The 20,470-nt window shown below is 42.8% G+C and overlaps 2 protein-coding genes and 1 non-coding gene across 4 annotated transcripts in view; 1 reads left to right on the top strand and 2 right to left on the bottom strand.

The window, feature by feature from the left end:
• fam13c (family with sequence similarity 13 member C) overlaps nt 1–5,834 on the bottom strand; it is a 14,593-nt gene extending 8,759 nt beyond the window's left edge. Inside the window, exons 1-6 of the mRNA XM_050059408.1 lie at nt 5,049–5,834; nt 1,821–2,145; nt 1,232–1,373; nt 958–1,039; nt 731–794; nt 524–644 (exon numbers count right to left, since the gene is read on the bottom strand). Coding sequence (XP_049915365.1) covers nt 524–644; nt 731–794; nt 958–1,039; nt 1,232–1,373; nt 1,821–2,145; nt 5,049–5,262 — 948 coding nt within the window. The 5' untranslated portion in view covers nt 5,263–5,834. The remainder of the gene's footprint in view (nt 1–523; nt 645–730; nt 795–957; nt 1,040–1,231; nt 1,374–1,820; nt 2,146–5,048) is intronic.
• Nucleotides 5,835–9,016: 3,182 nt separating this feature from the next.
• LOC126400360 (U6 spliceosomal RNA) lies at nt 9,017–9,124 on the top strand. Its single transcript, XR_007570967.1, has one exon. It is a non-coding gene; the product is annotated as a U6 spliceosomal RNA (small nuclear RNA).
• An 8,766-nt stretch (nt 9,125–17,890) lies between these two features.
• prkg1b (protein kinase cGMP-dependent 1b) overlaps nt 17,891–20,470 on the bottom strand; it is an 88,767-nt gene continuing 86,187 nt past the window's right edge. For both annotated transcript variants that reach the window (XM_050059378.1, XM_050059377.1), the window contains 5 exons: nt 19,990–20,153; nt 19,792–19,914; nt 19,630–19,692; nt 19,464–19,530; nt 17,891–18,675 (listed from right to left, as the gene is read on the bottom strand). In XM_050059378.1, the coding sequence (XP_049915335.1) occupies nt 18,577–18,675; nt 19,464–19,530; nt 19,630–19,692; nt 19,792–19,914; nt 19,990–20,153 (516 nt within the window). In that variant the 3' untranslated portion in view covers nt 17,891–18,576. The remainder of the gene's footprint in view (nt 18,676–19,463; nt 19,531–19,629; nt 19,693–19,791; nt 19,915–19,989; nt 20,154–20,470) is intronic.

Raw genomic sequence — 20,470 nt, 5'->3', positions numbered from 1 at the left:
TTCAGGCTGCTGCTGGTGGTGTAATGGTGTGGGGGAGATTTTCTTAGTACCAACTGAGCATGGTTTAAACACCACAGCCTACCTGAGTATTGTTGCTGACCGTGTCCATCCCTTTATGACCACAGTGTACCCATCTTCTGATGGCTACTTCCAGCAGGATAACGCACCATGTCACAAAGCTCACATCATCTCAAACATGACAATGAGTTCACTGTACTCCAATGGCCTCCACAGTCACCAGATCTCACTCTCAATGTGATGTCATCATGTCAATATGGACCAAAATCTCTGAGGAATGTTTCCAGCACCTTGTTGAATCTGTGACACCAAGAATTAAAAAAGGGGTCCAACCTGGTACTAGCAAGGTGTACCTAATAAAGTGGTCGGTGAGGGTAAATACATACTGCACTCACAACTCTCAGTTATCGACCTCAGTGTGTGAAGTCATATAAGTGCAGCAAAGCAGAATAAAACAAAGCAGGAACAAATGAGTGTGGTGAGGATGAATTTTGGATTCTGTGACCTTCATGTTGTCTGGCAGGCCCAGAGCCTGTCTCTTCTCTCTCAGCCGTCTGAACAGAGACTCCACCGTCTCCTCCAGTGTGGGTTTGTGGCCCGGCGCTCCCTGCTGGCCGGAGCCGTACCTGCAGGACACATTGACACTGATGGATCTGACCTGAGGACCACACTGAGTCCATGTGCAGTGGGTGTGTTGGTGTGTGGGTGTTACCTGCAGGTGTTTCCTGGACCGTCTGGCTCCTTCGACTCAAACACCGACTGTCTGAGCCTCATCTCTGCAGAGGACACACCGTCACACATTAAATATTGTGTTAATCTTGGACCTAAAGTTCTTCTGAAGCTTTAAAGAGTGGAGGATTCAATCAGCAAACAATGTTAGTTTTCTTTTTTAACTAATCTGGAAACAAATACATGAACACATCAAGCTGACAGTTTTACCTTTGAGCTGTTTGCGAGCCTTCGCCAGTTCCCCCATCACTCGGATCATCTCTGGGTTGGAGTATTTATCGTTGTGGGACGGCTGAGGGGAGGAACAGAGACACACACCATCAACATTATTATTACAGAACAGGATGACAGACATCCAGCCTGAAAACTTGAAGCATCAACTTCTAGTAGTTACTGTGCTCTGAGTTTGTAATCTGTTTTATGAACCCCACTGGATCCTGGGTTAGATTATGGATTATGGAGTCCTGGTCCCTGCTGTGTTTACCTTGTAGTTCATCTCCTGCTCAAACTGATCCTCAAACCTGCGGACCTTCTTCTTCAGCATCTGAATCTGTCTGGTGAGGAACGGGATGGAGGAGGGACACTCCAGGTCCTCCGAGCCCTCGGCCCGGTCCCGACCCCGACACCTGGACACAAACACAAACAGTTTAGAATCACATCAGTGTTATCGAGACATGATGATGGAGGAAGAAGAACTGGATGGATTATATGAGATGCAGACAGACAGATGGAGCTGCTCTCTCTATTTAAAATACTTTAATACCATCATGTAACAGGATGTTTGTGGAGCTGAACTGAGACAAATCGTCGGATTTTCTTTAAAATGTTTCCTCAAATAGAAATCGGTCCTCCGTCGCTCAAAAACAAGGAACATAAAAGCTTCTGAATCATTTAAAACACGAAAAACATGTTTGATAACCTGGAACTTTGCTAAACCTCCACCATCCTCTTAGACGGGCTTAAAATACAGTACACGGCCAAAAGTATGTGGACACTTGAATATTGGTGCTAATTGTAAAGGCTAAACATGGCATTAAAATACACATGAGACCGGTCAGTGCGGACAGACTCACTGTATGTACTGCTGGCTGCAGGGCGGTGACGGTGCGGTGTCGGGGTCGGAGTTGAACCTCAGGCTGTGGCTGAGGCTGGAGCAGCGGGGGGAGGGCAGAGGGCTGGGGCCACCCGCCAGGAGCTGGAGGAGAGCCCCACATCCTCCCTCGCCTCCCCCTCCTCCCCCCTCACCTCCAGGGCTGCTCCTCTGCGGGGAGTAGGGGGAGTGGTGAGGGCTGGGGGGCAGAACTCCATCGGGGGTCAGGGGCTGCTGGCCAGGGTGGATGGTGGTAAACGGCTGATGTCTGGGAGACTGTGGAGGTCTGGTCACTACTGTCAGCAGCTCTAAAGAGACACGCAGTGTGTAATCAGATTTAGGTAACACTTTAAGGATTTAGCATTTATATGCAATATGTAAACATTTGTCAACAGTGAACTTCTCCAATAAAAACACATTTTAAAGAATTACCTTAAGGATCTCTAGAACCACCTCAATTATCTCAAGAATCTCTTCAGTGACAAGAACAACCTCATGGGCCTCAAGAATCAGCTGAACGACCAACACAACCTCTTCATTGTCCACTAGAACGATCTCAAGATCTTCTACAACCTCCTCAGTGATCAACAGAGCAACCTTAAGGATCTCTAGAACCACTTCACTGACCTTAAGAACCTCCCAATTAACTAGAACTCCCTCAACAATCCTTAGAACTTCCTCAGTGACCTCTAGACCCACCTAAACGACCAGTAGAAGCTCCTCATTGACCAGCAGAACCACCAGAGGGTCCTCTACAACCTCCTCAGTGATCACTGAAACAACTTCACGGATCTCTAAATCTAGATGAGCTCAAAAAACCTCTCATTGACTAGAACCACCTAAATGATCTCTAAACCATCCTCAGTGACTACTATAACCATCTAAAGGGTCCTCTATAACCTCCTCAGCAATCACTAGAACAAGTTGTTCTAGTGAGCTAATAAGCTCAAGAACCTCTTTACAGACTAGAACCACCTATGGGACCTCTACAACCACCTCAAAGGACCAGTACAACCTCCTCATTGACCACTAGAACCACCTGAAGGTCCCCTGCAACCTGATCCGTGAAAACTCTAACAACTTTAAGGATCTCTAGAACCACCTCAATGAGCTCAAGAACCTCATTATTGACTAGAACCACACATGGGAGAACTAGAACCTCCTCATTTACCACTAGAACCACCTGAGGGTCCTCTGCAACCTGGTTTGTGATCACTAACAAACTTAAGGATCTCTAGAACCACCTATTTGACAAGAACTCCCTCAAAAATCCATAGAAGTTCCTCAGTGATCTCTAGAGCCACTGAAAGGACCAGTAGAACCTCTGCATTGACCTCTGCATCCACCCCAATGAGTTCAAAAACCCTCTCACTGACCACCTAAAAGGATCCCTAGAACATCATCAGCAACCACTAGAACCACCTGAAGGTCCTCTACAATCTCCTCAGTGATCACCAGAACAACTTTAAGGATCACTAAAACCACCTCAATGGGCTTATGAACACTCTAGTTGACTAGAACCACCTAAAGGATCCCTACAATGTCCCCACCTTAAGGATCTCAAGAACCACCTAAAGGACCAGTAGAACCTCCTCACAGACCACTAGCACCACCTAACTGTCCTCTACAACCTCCTCAATGGCCACTAGAACAACCCTAAAGGTCTCTATAACCACCACAATTACTCCAAGAACATCCTCGCTGACTAGAACCATCACTTCTAGAAAGTTCTCAGGGACTCCTAAAACCTACTCAAAATATCACCACAACCTCATCATTGACAAGCAGAAGCACCAAAAGGACCTCTAGAGCACCCTCAATGATCCCTAGATCACCCTCAATGATCCCTAGAACACCCTCAATGATCCCTAGATCATCCTCAGTGATCCCTAGAGCACCCTCAATGATCCCTAGAACACCCTCAATGATCCCTAGAACACCCTCAATGATCCCTAGATCACCCTTAATGATCCCTAGAACACCCTCAGTGATCCCTAGAGCACCCTCAATGATCCCTACATCACCCTCAATGATCCCTAGAACACCCTCAGTGATCCCTAGAGCACCCTCAATGATCCCTAGAACACCCTCAATGATCCCTAGAGCACCCTCAGTGATCCCTAGAGCACCCTCAATGATCCCTAGATCACCCTCAATGATCCCTAGAACACCCTCAGTGATCCCTAGAGCACCCTCAATGATCCCTACATCACCCTCAATGATCCCTAGAACACCCTCAGTGATCCCTAGAGCACCCTCAATGATCCCTAGAACACCCTCAATGATCCCTAGAGCACCCTCAATGATCCCTAGAACACCCTCAGTGATCCTAGATCACCCTCAGTGATCCCTAGAGCACCCTCAATGATCCCTAGAACACCCTCAGTGATCCCTAGAACAACCTTAATGATCCCAAAAACAACCTTAATGCTCTCTAGAACGTCCCAAAGGCTCACCAAAACCACTACTATATTGCCACCTCAAACTCTTCTACAATCACCTCAAGGACCAACACTATATATGTGTACACACACACACACACAAACACACACACACACACGTGTACATATACACATATATGAAAAACAACCACAGTGATGAAGGAGACCTGAGTAAAAGCAGGCAGTCAGTGAGTGTGTCTCATGTGCTGCAGAGTGTTTTACTTCTTGCCGTACTATAAATAGCAGCACACACACAGACGTGGAGCTCGGCTGGTGGCGTGCTGTGCAGAATAAGCAGTCTCACCAGAAACACCGGTGATCATGTTTCTGTACCATATGGAGTGTATTTACTGTGCAGGATGACGAGAACATGTCAGTGTGCGAATCCGCAGCTTTTTATCTCAGATAACATGTAATCTGCACGACTCATGACACATATGTTTGTGAATGAAAACATATTTGAGTTCATGAGGAACACAAGTGCAAAGAATTGTTCTTTAAATACGGAAATCTAGAAACTGTTTTTACCTGCAGTAGTACGTCCCAACGACTGGAAATGGTACACTGATGTGACCGAGTGGTGGGACACTGAACTATTAACTTACTACCAGTAGTAGTATTTCTACTACTACCTTCAGTCACACTTCATAGTGACCACACCGCTGACAGTCAGGGCTGCTTTGTTAAAGTCATAGATGTTTTGTTTCAGGGTCTAGAAGACAGAATTATTGGACAAACAGACAGGCAGACAGACAGACAGGTGTATGTACCTGGGGGGCTGTTTTCATCAGCGGGGACGCTGTGGCAGAGAGCCAGCGTCTTCCCATCTTTCCCTCCAAGCTCCACTGACCCACAGGGGCTCTTCTGCTCCTTGCTGCCCAGGGCAGGGGGGCTCTCCTCTGGGGACGGACCCAGCGAGGGGCCCCCCTCCACCTCCAGCGCCTGAAGCTTCAGCAGGGAACTCTGCAGGCAGAAGCAGAACATGCCAGACACGTTGATCCAGAGATTAACCTGGTCGCAGGAGGAGGCTGTAATACAGAAGGTAGTCCAGTTAGTGTGTCGATGGTGCTCTGAATCAGTGAGTCCAGATATTAGCCAGATCCCAGCCTCTGACACACCACATGAGGAGGAGTAGGACAGATTTTCTGAATAGCCAGTTTGTTAGGATAGATAGTGAAAGGGGAGGCTTGCTATTCAGGATGTAGTCTGTCCCCACAGTCCAAAAGATGAGACAATTAATCACCTATCCATGAAATAGTCAGGTATCATCCACTGAAACAAGCCACGGTGCCTCCCCTCTTGTCCAGCTCTTCCAGAGATTAGTCTGTGACGCTCCACATGCAAGTGAGCAGTCCAAAAATCCTTTCTATTCCTTTGGTCTTTTCTCTGGTTCTCGTCTCTCCAGTGATTAGCCAGTGCCAGTGCCTGCAGAACGTGCTGTACGAATTCACCTCATCCTTTCTTTCTCCTGTTGTATGCAGCATGTGACAGTCCAGGAATTAGGAGGACATGACTGAGCTGAGAGGTTTTGAATTTTCATCCCCACGTCCTGCACGTTCACTGATGATGATGATGATGATGCTGATGCTATGCTGGTATCCCCCTCCCCTCTCTCTCTCTTTGGATTACTCATCCTCAGGCTGGTGAGGGAGGGAGGATGGAGGGAGGATGGAGGGGTGGGGGAGGAGGGGAGGTGACGTTTGCTCACCCGACTCCCGCTCTGAGAGAGGAAGAGAGACATATGGGAAATATGAGGATGCCTCTCTCTTCCTGATCGTGAGGTTTTTCCCGCATCAGTGGGGGATGGGCTTGTTGCTGACATCACTGTGTGTGTGTGTGTGTGTGTCTCATTCATAAAAAAGGGAGTAGGAGGAGGAGGAGGCAGCTACACCCATTAACATCCACTGTGTGTGTAGGAACTGTTTGTACAGACAGGAAAATTAGTGTCAAACATATGAGAAAATATGTTTTTCATCAGCTGCCACAGGGTTTGATGTGGTTCAGTCAGAGGTGTGAAAGGACGACTCCACATGTCTGAATGGTCTTTGGTGCTTTGAGGTCGTGGAAACTTTCTCTACTAATAGATTTTCATTAGTATGAAGGATTTGTCTTGTACAAGGAGAACAAAACGCTGCACGATGTGTTCAACCAGACCGACAACTCACAGACACACAGATCCACAGTTTCTGTGTCAAGTGCTCAATAATGTCTCAAGCTACTTCAGCAAAACTAAAACCCTCCATTCAGAGAAGGAAAAACTCTCCAGAGATGTTAAACCCAGTTCAGACTTAAGATTCACCACAGCTACTGTCAACGCTCTGTTCTGCATCGTAGTAAAAATAAGCTGGTTCACAGGAAGTGACCACGATGAGACGGTGTATCATCCCTAGTCAACAACTCTCTGTACTTCTGATCTGTAACGTTGACAGGAAGTAACAATGAGCAAAGGGACACCTGTCCACCTGTTACAGACTGGGTGTTTTTTAGAGCTGCACTGGAGCAAATCAAATCAGGCTTTAACTGTCATGTCACCAAACACTCAACAGTAATGCAGGTAAAACTAAACAGTGTTTACAGGGACGTTTTTTACACTAAATTAATAAATAATAATAGCCTACAATAAAATGGACATCCATAAAATACAAAAACAAAACAAAACTTTAATCTGGGTTTCCAAATCATCGGTAGTTTAATGGTTCACTGGATGGATGAGCCAGGCTAAACAGAAAATGAGTTGAGTGTATTTACGGCTGCTTCAGGTGTATTTAATGTGAGCCGAAATTCTCAGTATAACTCCTAGATTTTCAAAAAAGCCCAAAGCTGTTATGAAGAATCGTTAAGATTTACCTAAAAGCAAAATATTGTTAAATTGACGTCATAACTAAAGCAGGATCTGCTTTTGGCAGCGGTTTGGGGATTGCCTCACCAGACTCCTTTTAGAAATCATGTCAATTAATGTACAATTGTCTATTGGAGACTAATTATTGTCTTTCTACAATGACTTTGACATATTTCCCGAACCATTTAGGTATTTGATTTAAATCGGCATACAAATGATCCTCAGAGAAAGACATCTTTTAAACAAATAACTCACATTTTTAAAGTTTGCGTTGTCCGCTGGCAGTTTATTACATGTCAGGTGCATGGCCAACAAGCCAAGCAGAGGAAATATGTAAGTTTAATTAAATTTACTGCTGCCTATTGTGTACGGTATGTGTGCCGAATTACTCAGTACAACATCTAGATTTAGAAAAAGTCTGTTTGACATGCTGACAAAGTTTGGAAATTTGCCGAACAGCAAAAGAACTTTAAATTATCGGAAATTTAAGGTTTAACATTGTCTGTTAAGTCTCTGCATATAATAGAGCTGCTGTTTTGGAGCTTAATTCTTGCTTTTGATTTGTATTTAAAAAAATTTACACTTATTTATTTATTCCGTTTGTACTGGACTTTATTCAGTCACTGCATCGGCGATATTATGTAAGCAGGGTCTGCCTGTGGCTGCAGTTTGGGGAACGACACGCCAGACTCCCTTTAGATATCATGTGAATTTCCGTATACCTTCTTTATGGGCAACTAAAACATCTTTCAAAAACAGCTTTTTGAAATTTTCCTAAGCATTTCAGTCTTTGGATAAATTCGGCACAGAAATAAACATTTAAACAAGACATCTTTTTTAAAATAACTTAGATTTTCAATTAGTCTGAGACTCTTTCACAGTAACGTTAAATGCATGACAGCAAAGCCAAACGGAAAATATGTAAGTTTAATCAGATTTAGTGCTGCCTATTGTGTACGGCATGTGTGCCGAATTACTCAGTACAACCTCTGGATTTAGAAAAAGTCAGTTTTACATTCTGACAAAGTTTGAAAATTTGCTGAAAAGCAAAACAACGTTGTCAGAATGTTAAGTGTAAACCGGGTTAAACAGTTGCTGTTAAACATCTACATACTACAGGGAGCTGTTGTTTTGGAGATTAATTCTTCTTTAACAAAGTTACTTGAAACACTTCAATATATTTATTAGAAATATTGAAGTTTTTAGTCAAATCAACACTCACGTGCAGCAGCGCCATCTCTTCCCTGCACGCAACGGTCACACACTGACACCTGGCGGTCAGTCTGCGGAACTACAAGTTAATCTGAAAGCAAAAGGAAGTTTGGTTTCACTTCCTGTCTTCAGGAAAACGTGTGTGTGACGTTCAGGGTAGATTATTATAAGACAGATATAAATATTTATAAAGAGAAAATCTTCTGTTTTTGTGATATCAACAATTTTATGAAAATAATTTAATCTTTTCATAAAAAAAAAATCTTCTTTTGTTTTGTTTATTTCTGTTCTTTTTCCTAATTTGGTTATTTAAGGACTGTGTTTTTTATATTTCTTGTTTCATGTGTTTGTGTATATTGTCTCCCCCCAGATAAGATAGGGTAAGATTTTCTCCTCGCCTTGCAACTCCTGACGTAACAGCAGCTCTGCAAAGAAGTCCCACAATCCCTCTCAGCTCTGGACCAGGACCCAGAACCAGGACCTGGGTCAGAGAGAGGGTGGAGGGGTCACTGAGTCCAGTAGTATATGCAACACATTTGTTCATCAGCTGTCAGGCTTCACTCTGGTGCTCTGTTCTGTCTTTTAAAACCTTCATGTCCTGTCAGAGTCTCTCTGAGCTGAAACCCTGGCTCAGACTCCACATGGACTGACCCACTTCATGTAGGAGACAGGAGTCACCTGCTCAGTGTGTTACGATTTGTAACACATGTACTAAACTGGGAATGATACAGAGAAGATTAGCATGGCCCCTGGCGCAAGGATGACACGCACAATCATGAAGCGTTCTCACTTTTCATAAAAATATGATTTTTATTATTATTATTTGATTTTAGTGATATTTGTGTTTTGGTGATCAAGATCAGGTGAAACAAGATGAAACAACAAGAACAAGATTCATCTATCCATGAAAAACTGAACAAAAACCCACAAACTGATGAAAAAGTCAGATGAAGTTGTGTGAGATGAAGAGCTGAGACACCACGGCAGCTGTAAAAACACAGTGTTGTGTCAAATTGGTGTATTTTAAGGAGAATTTAACTCTAACCAGACTGCATTTCCTTTCTGTCTAATTCATGTCAATGAGCAACCCTGTGGTGTCTGCTGAGAGCGGCCTGAATACCTGGATAGAATTAAAGTAATACTTTAACACGTGCTCTTTGGCGAGTTATGTGATTGCCGAATTACAGGAAAGGCTCGGACAGATTCAGAAATGACATGAATTTAATGTCATCCCTACATTTGGTCGGTAATTAGAGTCGCATTGTTAATTTGCTTGTTTTTTGAACGGAGTTCTGCTGATCCGGACACCAGCTCCGAGCAGGACTGTGCAGCCCAGGGTGAGCGGCTCAGATGGTAAAGTGAGCGGGAATAATAAACACATTTTCCGGCAATGCCTTTCAAGATAAAAGTCACGGTAAACTCGTCTCCTGTCTTTGGTCTGTTCGCTACAGAAGGTTGAGGGTTCGAGTCCCGCCTGAGCACAATGTAAATCTAGCTAGCTACATCTATACTGACTAATAGAGCTAACATGGTGGTTTCTGTACATGGATGTATGAGGAGACCTGGATACAGCATTGGAGGAGGTCCCCTGTTCATTCCTATTAGAGTTGCTCGGTGGTGCATGAAGCCAAAAAACTTTATTTTACTGGCTAAGCCCCGCCCTCAAACACGATGAGCCAATCACAGTGCGTATAGCCATTCCCATACACTGGGACATTCTCTGCCTGGACGTCCATTGAAATGCATTACAGAAAGTCAGTTTTGTTCGGTTTTATGAGCTTTTTCTGAGATTTGAAGTTTAAAAATGGTCAAACGGTGTGCATGGGGTACATGCAACTCTGACACAAGGTATCCTGAGAGGCTGGGCGACCAGGTGTATTTTTTACACTTTAAACCACATCTCAACCGAGAAAAGTGTCTCCTTTGGATAAAGTTGTGTGGTAACGTTAGACCACAACATCAACTCAACGTGAATAAGATTAACAATGATGTCTACATCTGTTCTAAGGTAAGTCAACATTGTGTTTGAGGCAACATATTGTCACTTTGCTGGAAAGAAATATAAAGTTATCTTTAACATCTCTAGCTAACGTTAGCTAAAGTTAGCCTAACGTTAGCTCCTAGCTGCGTTGTTCATCATGTCACCTTGTTTGCTGGGAGTTCATTAGCCTATTTTGTTCTAGTTTTGTACTTTGGTGATCGTACATCATTGTTAGCTGTTGTCCAAAGGGCTCTAGTTAAGCTAACGTTAACTTCTGGAGCTTAGCTTCATTAACTTATCTGTAATGGCAGAGATAACAAAGGTTGGCAAACGTTATGCTGAATGATTCAGTGTAAATACTGTAGCACCAAACTAACGGAGAGACACTCTTGGTAAAGATGGTAAAAAGGCCGTTATCCTTTTCTCATATTCTGAGCCAAAAACCTTAACTTCAGTGGCACTTTAACTTGTTGTCTTTGATGGTGACGGCAACCAGATGCGGTTCACAAGTGTACACTGTGACCTGTAAATTTTGTCTTGTAATTTAAGCTTTTCATCGACCTTCTCAACAATAAAATGATGAATATATCCCTCCAATGCGTAGTTTAGGCCCTTTTGGTTACTTCTCAATGACATCTGATCGTTATGTCCCCAAAAATCATCAATTGCTTCCTGCGAAATGTCGTGTACTGTGACACCTGCCATAGCGCCGGTCACTGAATGTTGATATTTTGTCCAAGTGAGTGGAGGGGGCGTGGCTTAGCCATAGGTCAAGTACCCGGATGCTTGGCGCTGGTTCTGCATCACTGGGCCGATAGAGCAGGTACACTGGAGACTTGTGGCCGCCAACCACAGCTGAGCATACCCAAGCAGCTGACTTCCAGTTCAGCACTCCGCTAACTTGAATAGGGATAAAATAATTTAATCTTGCAGCTCTTTTAGACTTTTCAAATGTTATCGGACTGAATTAATTAAATCCTGATAGTGGAACGAGTCATTTCGCGGGGGATCTAATGTTTAAAAAGAAAAATTAACCCACGGATTTATAGACAATGTAAGTCTATGGAGAAAAGTCTTTTTTGGGCCCAATGGGATCAGGTGACAGACCTGGACATTGCAGTATCACTGTTTGGCCACTGTGAGAATTGGCTTCAGAGCGCAGTGCACTTCCTGGGGGCCTGTTCCTGTTTAAAAAAGATGTCATGTTCATGTCAACAGCAGGCTGCAGGGACAGGAAACTTTACGTGTTACATTATCGTTACTCAAAAAACATTGGAAAAGGACTTTAATTTACAAAGACTCTTAAGTGATTTATTTGGAATTGGCATGTATACATTTTTTTTTGTAATTGGTACATCAGTTTTTACCTTTTATTTATAATATTAATATTTCATAGGGGAGGTATCTCCATAGGCCATTTTTGTTGTCTTTTTTACACATGCATGTGCAAATAAACTTAACTAAACCAACATCCGGGGATGTCTTTCAAAATAAAAGCCACAATGAAAGGTCTTCATTTCGCTGCTCGGTGCAGGAGGTTGGTGGTTGGAATCCTGGCTGAGCACTTGTAAAAATCATCAGGTAAATGAGTTTGTAGGGTTGTAGTAATTAATTTTATCTTTTATATATTTTTTCCTCTTTACTCTGTCATTGTAAATCTGTATCCTTTATTATGTTTTATGTTTTATTGCTCTGTAAAGCTCTTTGAAATGTCCTGGGTGTATGAAATGTGCTGTACAAATAAAGCTCCCTTGCCTTTGACTTAATTACAAGTACCTCTATGTTAATCAGTAAAAATGATCCAATAATATAACACTATAACTCCAACAGGGGTCAGTCTGCATCATGAGTACTCTTACTTTTGATACTATTAGATTTTAATAATAATTGAATAATTTGTTGGGCCTGCTTTTCATGTAAAATGAAGTTGTAATGGAGTATTTTCAGAGGATCTGAAAACTTGCTCCATCACTGACTTAAACTACATCACCAGGACATTGATTTTATCTTGTAGTTGGTTATGAAATTATTTGTCTCGACATATGAAAATGAAATAATTTAGTCAAATAGTGATTTTAAATGTTTATGTTTGAAAAGCGACATGCAACCAAAACTTAAAAATGTCTTTAAATATGAATGATGACACAGAAACAACCGTACCTGTCTGTCACACAACAGTGTGTCTCCAATGACATGAAAAACAAACCCCATTTTTTTTCCCAGCTTTTATTTTTCAAACAGATCAAATGCTTTGGCAAAATTGATTTAGATTTGTTTTTAACAGTCATGCCCATAAAGCTTTTTTGAACTGAGAGACAGAGCGAGAGTCAGAACATTTCTTCAGCTACCATGGCAGCCACTGTAACAATAACAATAATAATAATAATAATAATAATCATCATCTACAAACAGCTGACACGTCATAAAATACTATATTCCCAGTATATACAAATAAATCCGTGATACTCAAGCTCATCTCACAACCACAAAATATCACAAAGAAATGATATGAACATAAATATTCTGGTCCAAACACATTTTTTAAAAATCACTGTTTGTTCTAATTGTGTTTTTTATTGTTTACAGCCCAGCATTTAAATCAACCAGGCAGTCTGGTCTGTCAGTCCGTGGTGGGAACATAAATATTATTTATTATTTTAGAACATTTCTGTTTTTGCACATATTAAACTAATGCCATTAAGGTTCATCGCTGAACTTTAAGGGTGTTCATAGGAGTGTTTTTAAACTTTGAGAGACTACTAAGAATCAGATTGTAGAGAGAAACCAGGAACAAGGACAAAATCCCTCACTGGCTTCCCAACAAGAAATAGTTCCTGGCAACCATGCTAGCTGTTCCCCCAGTTCCCAGTCTTTATGCTAAGCTAGGCTAACCACGTGTTATGTATCTGAACATCTCACTGTCTGAAACAAAGAGAAGAAACTGTATCTCCTAAAATGTTGAACTGTCCCTTTAAAGCCCAGCGCTGCCTGGTTTGTTGGTGCGTCTGATCAGAGTCCTGCACGGGGTCGGGTTTCCGACAGGTGACCCGCAAAAAGCTGACGGGGGCAGCGGGTGAGAACCAAAATATTGTTATTTTTAAGAATAAAACAAATGAAAAGAGGTGCAGGATAGAACCTTGTACTGTTAGTAAACAGTATGACGTTTTTTGGTGGGCGGGGCTTAGCTGGAGGCAAAACAATTCTCCAATATTCCTCTTAATCCCTCCCCAGTTTCTGATGAGGTGGACATGATAACCCATAATACACATAACCTTATTCATCCCTACAACAGGAAATACTTTTTCCCTAACCTGATATGAAGTGTGCGCTGCACATGTGAACATTTTTGATGATGGCCTCCGTCCAGTCCTTTGGTCTTATCACATTTAACCATAGTTGTTTTTGCTGACGGGCAGTGGCGGCTGGTTTTGAGCCATGACTCCTTCTATTCTGGCTCCAATAACACAACAAGACAAACACATTGTAAGACTCCTATGTAGCCTACAGCCCTGTGGGGGAGAGGCAGCTGCACCTCCAGGTAATAACATGATGTCATCAAGACGTCGGTCCTAAAAGGTGATCTAAATCACTTTTATCAAGCTGCAGTTCCTTTTATTTTGAAAGCCAGTGGCACAAGTGTAACCTTTGACCCCGTGGTCACATTGGTCACAGACGTGGAGGACTCCAGCCATGAAACTTTGCAGCCCGAGGATGAGGTGGCAGCCTACATGGAGTTCAAGACACCCAAGGAGGATCCTTTGGAGGTTTGCTGGTGGTGGAAGGAGCACGCTAGAATGTTTCCTAACCTGGCAGTGATTGAATGTTTTCACCATCCAGTGAAAGAGACGTCTCCTCCGCTGGATTTGGAATTCAAGAACGGAGAGCCAAGCTTAATGTGAGGGACTGGAGCCTGGGTGGGTTTAATCACAAATGCGGGTTGGGTCGTGGGACTTTTATTAACGGGTGCAACTTTGCATTAGACATATGACGGGTAAAAGGGTCGGTTCTGGTACTGAGCTTTATTGGTATGAGCGGGTGCGGGTTTTCAAAAATGGACCCATGCAGGACTCTGTGTCTGACTGTATTCTGCCCTCTAGTGGTGAAAACGGAACATTTCCAATATTTTCATGCAGAGCTCACAGACGTCACATCGCTGCTCAGTTTACAAAAATATCACGACAGTTTCAGACTGCGAAATACAAAGGCTTCGTACCAAAGTGAGACAACTATCAGCTGCTTTTACAGAAGGCCACACGATATGAGTACAAAACAAAATAAATAGATTAAACTCTTTTGTGGTTAAACTCTTTGTTTGTGGAAGAATACAAACTTCATATAAGACTTCACGTCCACTTTAACTCAACATCTCTAAGTGGATTTACTGTGAGTATGACGGTCTGTTCTGTTTTGTATATTTGCTTTTAACCCAGTTCGTGTATCTTGCAATGTCTTTTTAGTAGTATGGTGACTTTCTCGAGTCCCACCATGTTTTTTTGTTTGTTTTTTTCATTCTATTTTCAACCACTTATCCGAGGTTGGGTCACGGGGGCAGCAGGCTGAGCAAAGTACTCCAGAGGCTCCCAAGTGTCGCTTTCCAGCTCCTCCTGGAGGATCCCGAGGCATTCCCAATGTGTTCTGGGTCTGCCCCGGGGCCTCCTACCAGTGGGACGTGCCCAGAACACCGCTAACGTAAGGCAACCAGGAGGATCCTGATCAGATGCCCGAACTACCTCAACTGGCCCCTTTCAAAGCGAAGGAGTAACGGCTGTGCTCTGAGCACTCTCAGAACTAAACTCTGAGAGTTTATGAGTTCATGCGATTGTTTATGTTTACAATCTTAAGTTCTACAGGAAGATACTCTGGTATTGTCCTGGGATGATCTGGCCGTGATCTTTAGGACCTGATCAGACTGTGCGTTTTGCAGCTTGCTGCATCTTTTTTTCATTTCATTCACAACAAGTGAAGTATGTACTTTGCCTAACCTCTATTTTGCTGTGAGGCAAACTAGGTACCTTAAAAATGCATAAAAATGGACAGGCATATGTATGTATGTTGGTTACAGGAAAATGGAGATCTGTATGGGTACAAAGACCGTCAGAGAGAGGAGAAATCACAGGAAGTACCACCAGCTGGTCTGGGAGCTTTGCCTGGATAATGGTCAGATCAAGGCTTATTTCAGGAGGAGTCAGAGACAGTTTGATAATCTGCTGTCAATCGTTCGGCCAAGTTATGGTTAGTAAAACTTTACAAAGTAGGTGAGGCAACAATGTGTTCAGATATATCTCGCAGCTTGCTAGCACAATGTTGAAAGGGAGCTAAGGTTATCTTAACACAAACCATGTACGGTGCTCCGCTAACTTGTTTTTATCACCACCATAGAAGGCCTGCCTCTCAATTCATCTGATTGGACAACGGGGAAAAACACCAATGATGTTTGGTGTTTTCTGCTCTGAGATGAATTTGATTCTACTCAAAGCGTTCAGGGTGCTCCTGCAAAAATGCAAGGTGTATAAAGATGAAAAATACAAGGTGCTCAGCAATGCAAAGCAGCAACCACAATGCTTCGCTCTTATTGAAAACCGTTACAAAAAAAAATCAACACACCAGGCTGCTAAAACACGCACTTACTGATCGGGGCAAAAATTTTTGAATCTTCACATCATCAGCATTCGTTGTGCTGATCAAAGAAATACGCTGATTTAAGGGTTGGAGGTTGAAAGTTCATTGCTGAAGTTGGAAAGTCTATACAGAACAATCAGGTCCATTCAGTAGCTGTTGTGAAGCTTTCAGTATCACATGATTTTCATCAGCAGATAGTTTGCACAGGGACTTGTTGACTTTTTTAGCACTGTCAATTGAAAGTTCCTTGACAAAACTTGGAAAACTCAATCAGCGAATGAAAATTGTGTGATACAATTGAAAACTCCCACTAAATGGACCTTGGTGATATTGTTCTGTCAATGATTTAAGAGTTGTTATTTCTGTAGATTTACTTACAAACATCTTATCCACCATTTTTGTGGCTACTTTTCTCACTGTGGCACAGGAACATGGTGTCCTTATTCTAAATACTGACCACAAAGCTCTGATTGGCTTGTTTGTTTTTTCCTTTACAACTGGTGAAATGGCCATCAGTGAGCACAACACCCAACCTGTTTAAATGGTGATTCAGAGGTCTTCTGAAACCATGTTATGAAAAAGCAAGTACATCATAAGCCTTATACACGAAATAGGACCGATCCTAAAACATGTTCAACTTTGAAACACCTTGAAACAAACAGCCAATAAGAATTTCAATCAAGTCGTGCATGTGTCTGTGTAAACGGAGGGTTTGTGGCTGCGTGCAAAAATATGTAGGAAGTCTTGGAAATATGTACAAAATATCTGTTCTCATGCTATGATCCAAAGATTCACACCATCAAGAATGATAAAAAGGAAAGTTTAAAGGACGAAATGTTCGCATCGCCTCCCCGTCATCCACGGAGAAGGACCACAGCTGCTACACCCAAAACATTTTGTTTTTCAGTCTTTGGATTTTAAGTTCCCGCAAATGAAATGAGAAGTGAAGGCATCATGGTGACTGCGAGTTTGCCTGTTCAGTCTTTAAGTCTTTCCTCCTGTGGTTTGTGTTTGTCCCTTGGACCACAAAGTCATCCTGCGACTGTTGTTCCTCCAGCCCACTTTCAGAGAGCCATCTTTGGTTCAAAGGGTCAGAATGGCCCCTAAGAACTTCCAGAACAGCCTCCAGATCCCCAAAACCCAAACAGCAGACATCACAGGACAGGCAGTGGTATAAGTATAATCTCTGTTGAAGGGGTCAAAGGTCAAGTGTCAACCAGTGATCAAGGACACTTGACAGGAGGCTTTCCAGTGGCTGCAAAAAACAGGACCATGATGTCTTTGATGTCATTAGGAGGTATCTGAAGGGATAATTTGAAGCTGTCAACTGATGTGAGTTTGTTCTCACTTGTTTTCAGCCATGCCACAAAGCCCCATAAATGTTTCCCCAACTTATTCTGCCAAGAGTCCCAGAAACCAACCAGCATGTCACTGGTACAACACCCTGCCTCAGGTTTGCTGTATGTCCAGTTGATTAAACACAAATTTATTTAAGGATATGTACCATGCCCACTTTGCAGGTTTGATATTCCAGCCTTGTATTTTTCTCTGGGAAGCACTTTGTGACAAAAATTCCCTTGACACCCTCAAGATTCATCAGCTTCAGCCTCTGGTGGCTTCAATGATGGGTTCAAGCAGCAGGTTTCCGGCGGTCATCACTAACTAACGTCCAAGTTATCTCTAAGTGTTGCAGCAGAAAATGGGACATATAGCAAGGCCATGCTGTGTGACCAACTGCTAATGGGTGAAGATACCCAAAGTTCAGCTGCAGCCAAACAGGGAATTTGTGTTGTTCTGGGTTCGTAGATCTCTGAGTCACTCCTCGGCATTGTGTTTATGAAGCGATTACATTCCAGAGCTGTGACAGTTCTTTAAAATTTGATGAGCTGGGATGATTTTCCCAGGTCATGAAAGCTAAGAACATGCTTGCACTCTTTCGCTGAGAGGGAGAACCACATAGATTTTTAGGACTGATTTACTGCTCTTGAAGACTTGGTAAATAAGTGTCTTACAACAATATGATGGATGAACATACCCAAAGTTCGGCTGTAGCCAAATAATCAGAGTTGTTCCAGATTCAAAGAAACACTTCTAGGCATTGCAAAAAGGTCTTCTCTGACCCATGGGCACATTTTTGTGGATGGCGTTCAAGAGTTCTGACAGCTCTCTAAAATCTGGAGGATGACTTTCTCAGGTCGTAAAAGTCAAGAACATGCCTTTTGACCACATATGTGCTACTCTAAGACTTCTATAACCTATTTACTGCTCTGAGAAACTGATCTTCGCCTTGATCTTCGAGCTCTCAGATGTTCTGGCAGCTCGGGTTTCCCCCAGTTAGAGCGAACTGCCTTGATCTGTGAGAGGCCTGCAGTCCTTTCCCATCAGCTGCCTTCAACACACTCAATACTTAAATCACCTCAGGACATCATGTAGCTACAAAACATTGGAGGTTTCACTCCCACAGGGTCCAACAATGCTTTCAGAACAACACAGGCAAAGTCACAGTAGGTGCTCCGGGAAAAACGTCCTCCAAATGGTACATGAAGTTCGTCTTTTGTTCAGCCTGGTTAGTCGTCGTCGTCTTGTCAGATTTGGACCTCACCTTCAGCTGTAAGGAGTCAGGATTTGGGTTTGGGTGCGAGCTGGACTAAAAGTCGTAATCCCATCCGGAGTTGTCGTCTGGTGGCGGCTCATCAGTGTCTTCAGGAAAACTGTCGAAGTTACTGGTGTCAATCGGAGAGGAGACCTGGACAGAACAACACAGTCAAACACCTTCAAGTTTAATCCTTTTTAATCTGACTGTTTAAAAACCAGAAGACACTCTGCATGGTAGGTTTAATATCTCATCAGTAGGGTTGGGTGATATAAATGTATATACCTTCCAAGAGTTTGCCATCTAGAAAATTTATACTGAAGTATCTATCTCTACTATTTGGTTGTTGTATAGCTTGTTTGCAATCATGACTATTATGACATGCAAAATTCAGATGGAGGGTAGCAGGGGAAAAATCCATATGCTGCGTGAACTGTAAATAGAGGAAAGTGACTGCATTAAAGGGTTGGATGAACATGCAGGCAGCAGGTATCATCAGAAAATTGAAACTCATGTTGGACATGATCTATTTAAAACAGAGATAAGTGATTTTTCACTTACAACTTGACTGATGTGAGCACGATCGTTGTTACAAGTAACCTTGTCCTCGAGACCTCTAACATTACTAACGCTACACAACGAGTGTCTAGAGGTGGTTTGGTCGACGACTGAAACGACTGCTTTAAACTACTGCAGCGCCTGGAGGAAGATCAGCTCTGCGCTCAGGATTTCAGGTAAATAGGCTGTGATACTATGCTTGTTAAGGTTGCTTAGCAACCTCAGTCGCAACCTACCATGATCAACGGCCCATTTACTGGCTTTCAGAATTGTTTTACCAGACAGTTTTATCCATATCAACATGTTTTCTTGTTACGTGTCAGTATATTTACAGTGTGCTGATTGGTCAAACGTGAGTTCATCAAAATTTAATTTAAACTCACATCAGGTGTGATGGGCGGAGTCAGAGTTCCTTTCCTCAGACCCTCCCAGTTAAAACCTTCAAACCACCTGAACACAGAGAGAGACAGATTAGTTTACACTGTGAACTAAAAACTGAACTAAAAACTGAAAGACAGGTGAGTGTCAGCGCCCTCTCAGCTCACTTACTTGTGCTTCTGGATGTCTTTGACTCCGTTTTTCAGGTTTCCCAGTCTCTCTGAAGGATTATCTCTGTGGACACAGACCGTTCAAAGAATATTTTGGAGATGACAACGATGAATTTTGACCCTACTGTTAATCTGAGCTGCTCAGACACACAGCGCCCCCTACCTGCAGAGCTTCTTTATGAGGTTGGCGGCGTTCTTGGTGATCTTCTTGGGGAACTCGATCATGTCGATGCCTCTCAGGATGATGTTGTAGGTTTTCATTGGATCTGGACCTGAAAACGGGGGACTGGAGACACAGAGACTCTGTGGGACACTGAAACAGCACTTTGACTCTGCTGGATTCTACTGTTTGTGTCCTCACCTGCCAGTCAGCAGCTCATACATCAGGATGCCCAGAGACCAGTAATCTGCTGAGACGTCATGACCCTTGTTGAGGATGATCTCTGGAGCAACGTATTCCGGCGTCCCGCAGAACGTCCACGTCTTCTTACAAAAACCGATCTTCTTGGCGAAACCAAAGTCCACCTGGAAAAAGACAAAACTAATTGGACACGTCTCTCCACATTCACTCTATTTTTATTTTCCTTTCTGATCATGTGAAGCTTAAAAACTGTTAAAGATAATAAAACTTCTACAGACAGTCGCAGTAATTTTACTGCCAATATTCTTGATTGTAAAAGAATGAACACTATAGTCAGGTTCATTATGTTTAGATTTCAACTTTTGTGGGATTTTTTTGGGGATTTGCAAAACTATACATTTTTGGAAAGGTTATTGTATAAGGATTCAGAAAATCAATGTTTGCATTTGCCCAGATGTCTATATGGCGGCCATATTGGAAT

The sequence above is a fragment of the Epinephelus moara genome, chromosome 13 (assembly GCF_006386435.1).
Source record: "Epinephelus moara isolate mb chromosome 13, YSFRI_EMoa_1.0, whole genome shotgun sequence".
NCBI lineage: Eukaryota > Metazoa > Chordata > Actinopteri > Perciformes > Serranidae > Epinephelus > Epinephelus moara.
Note: the sequence above shows the minus strand (reverse complement) of the source record. Positions and strands in the feature narration are given on the sequence as shown.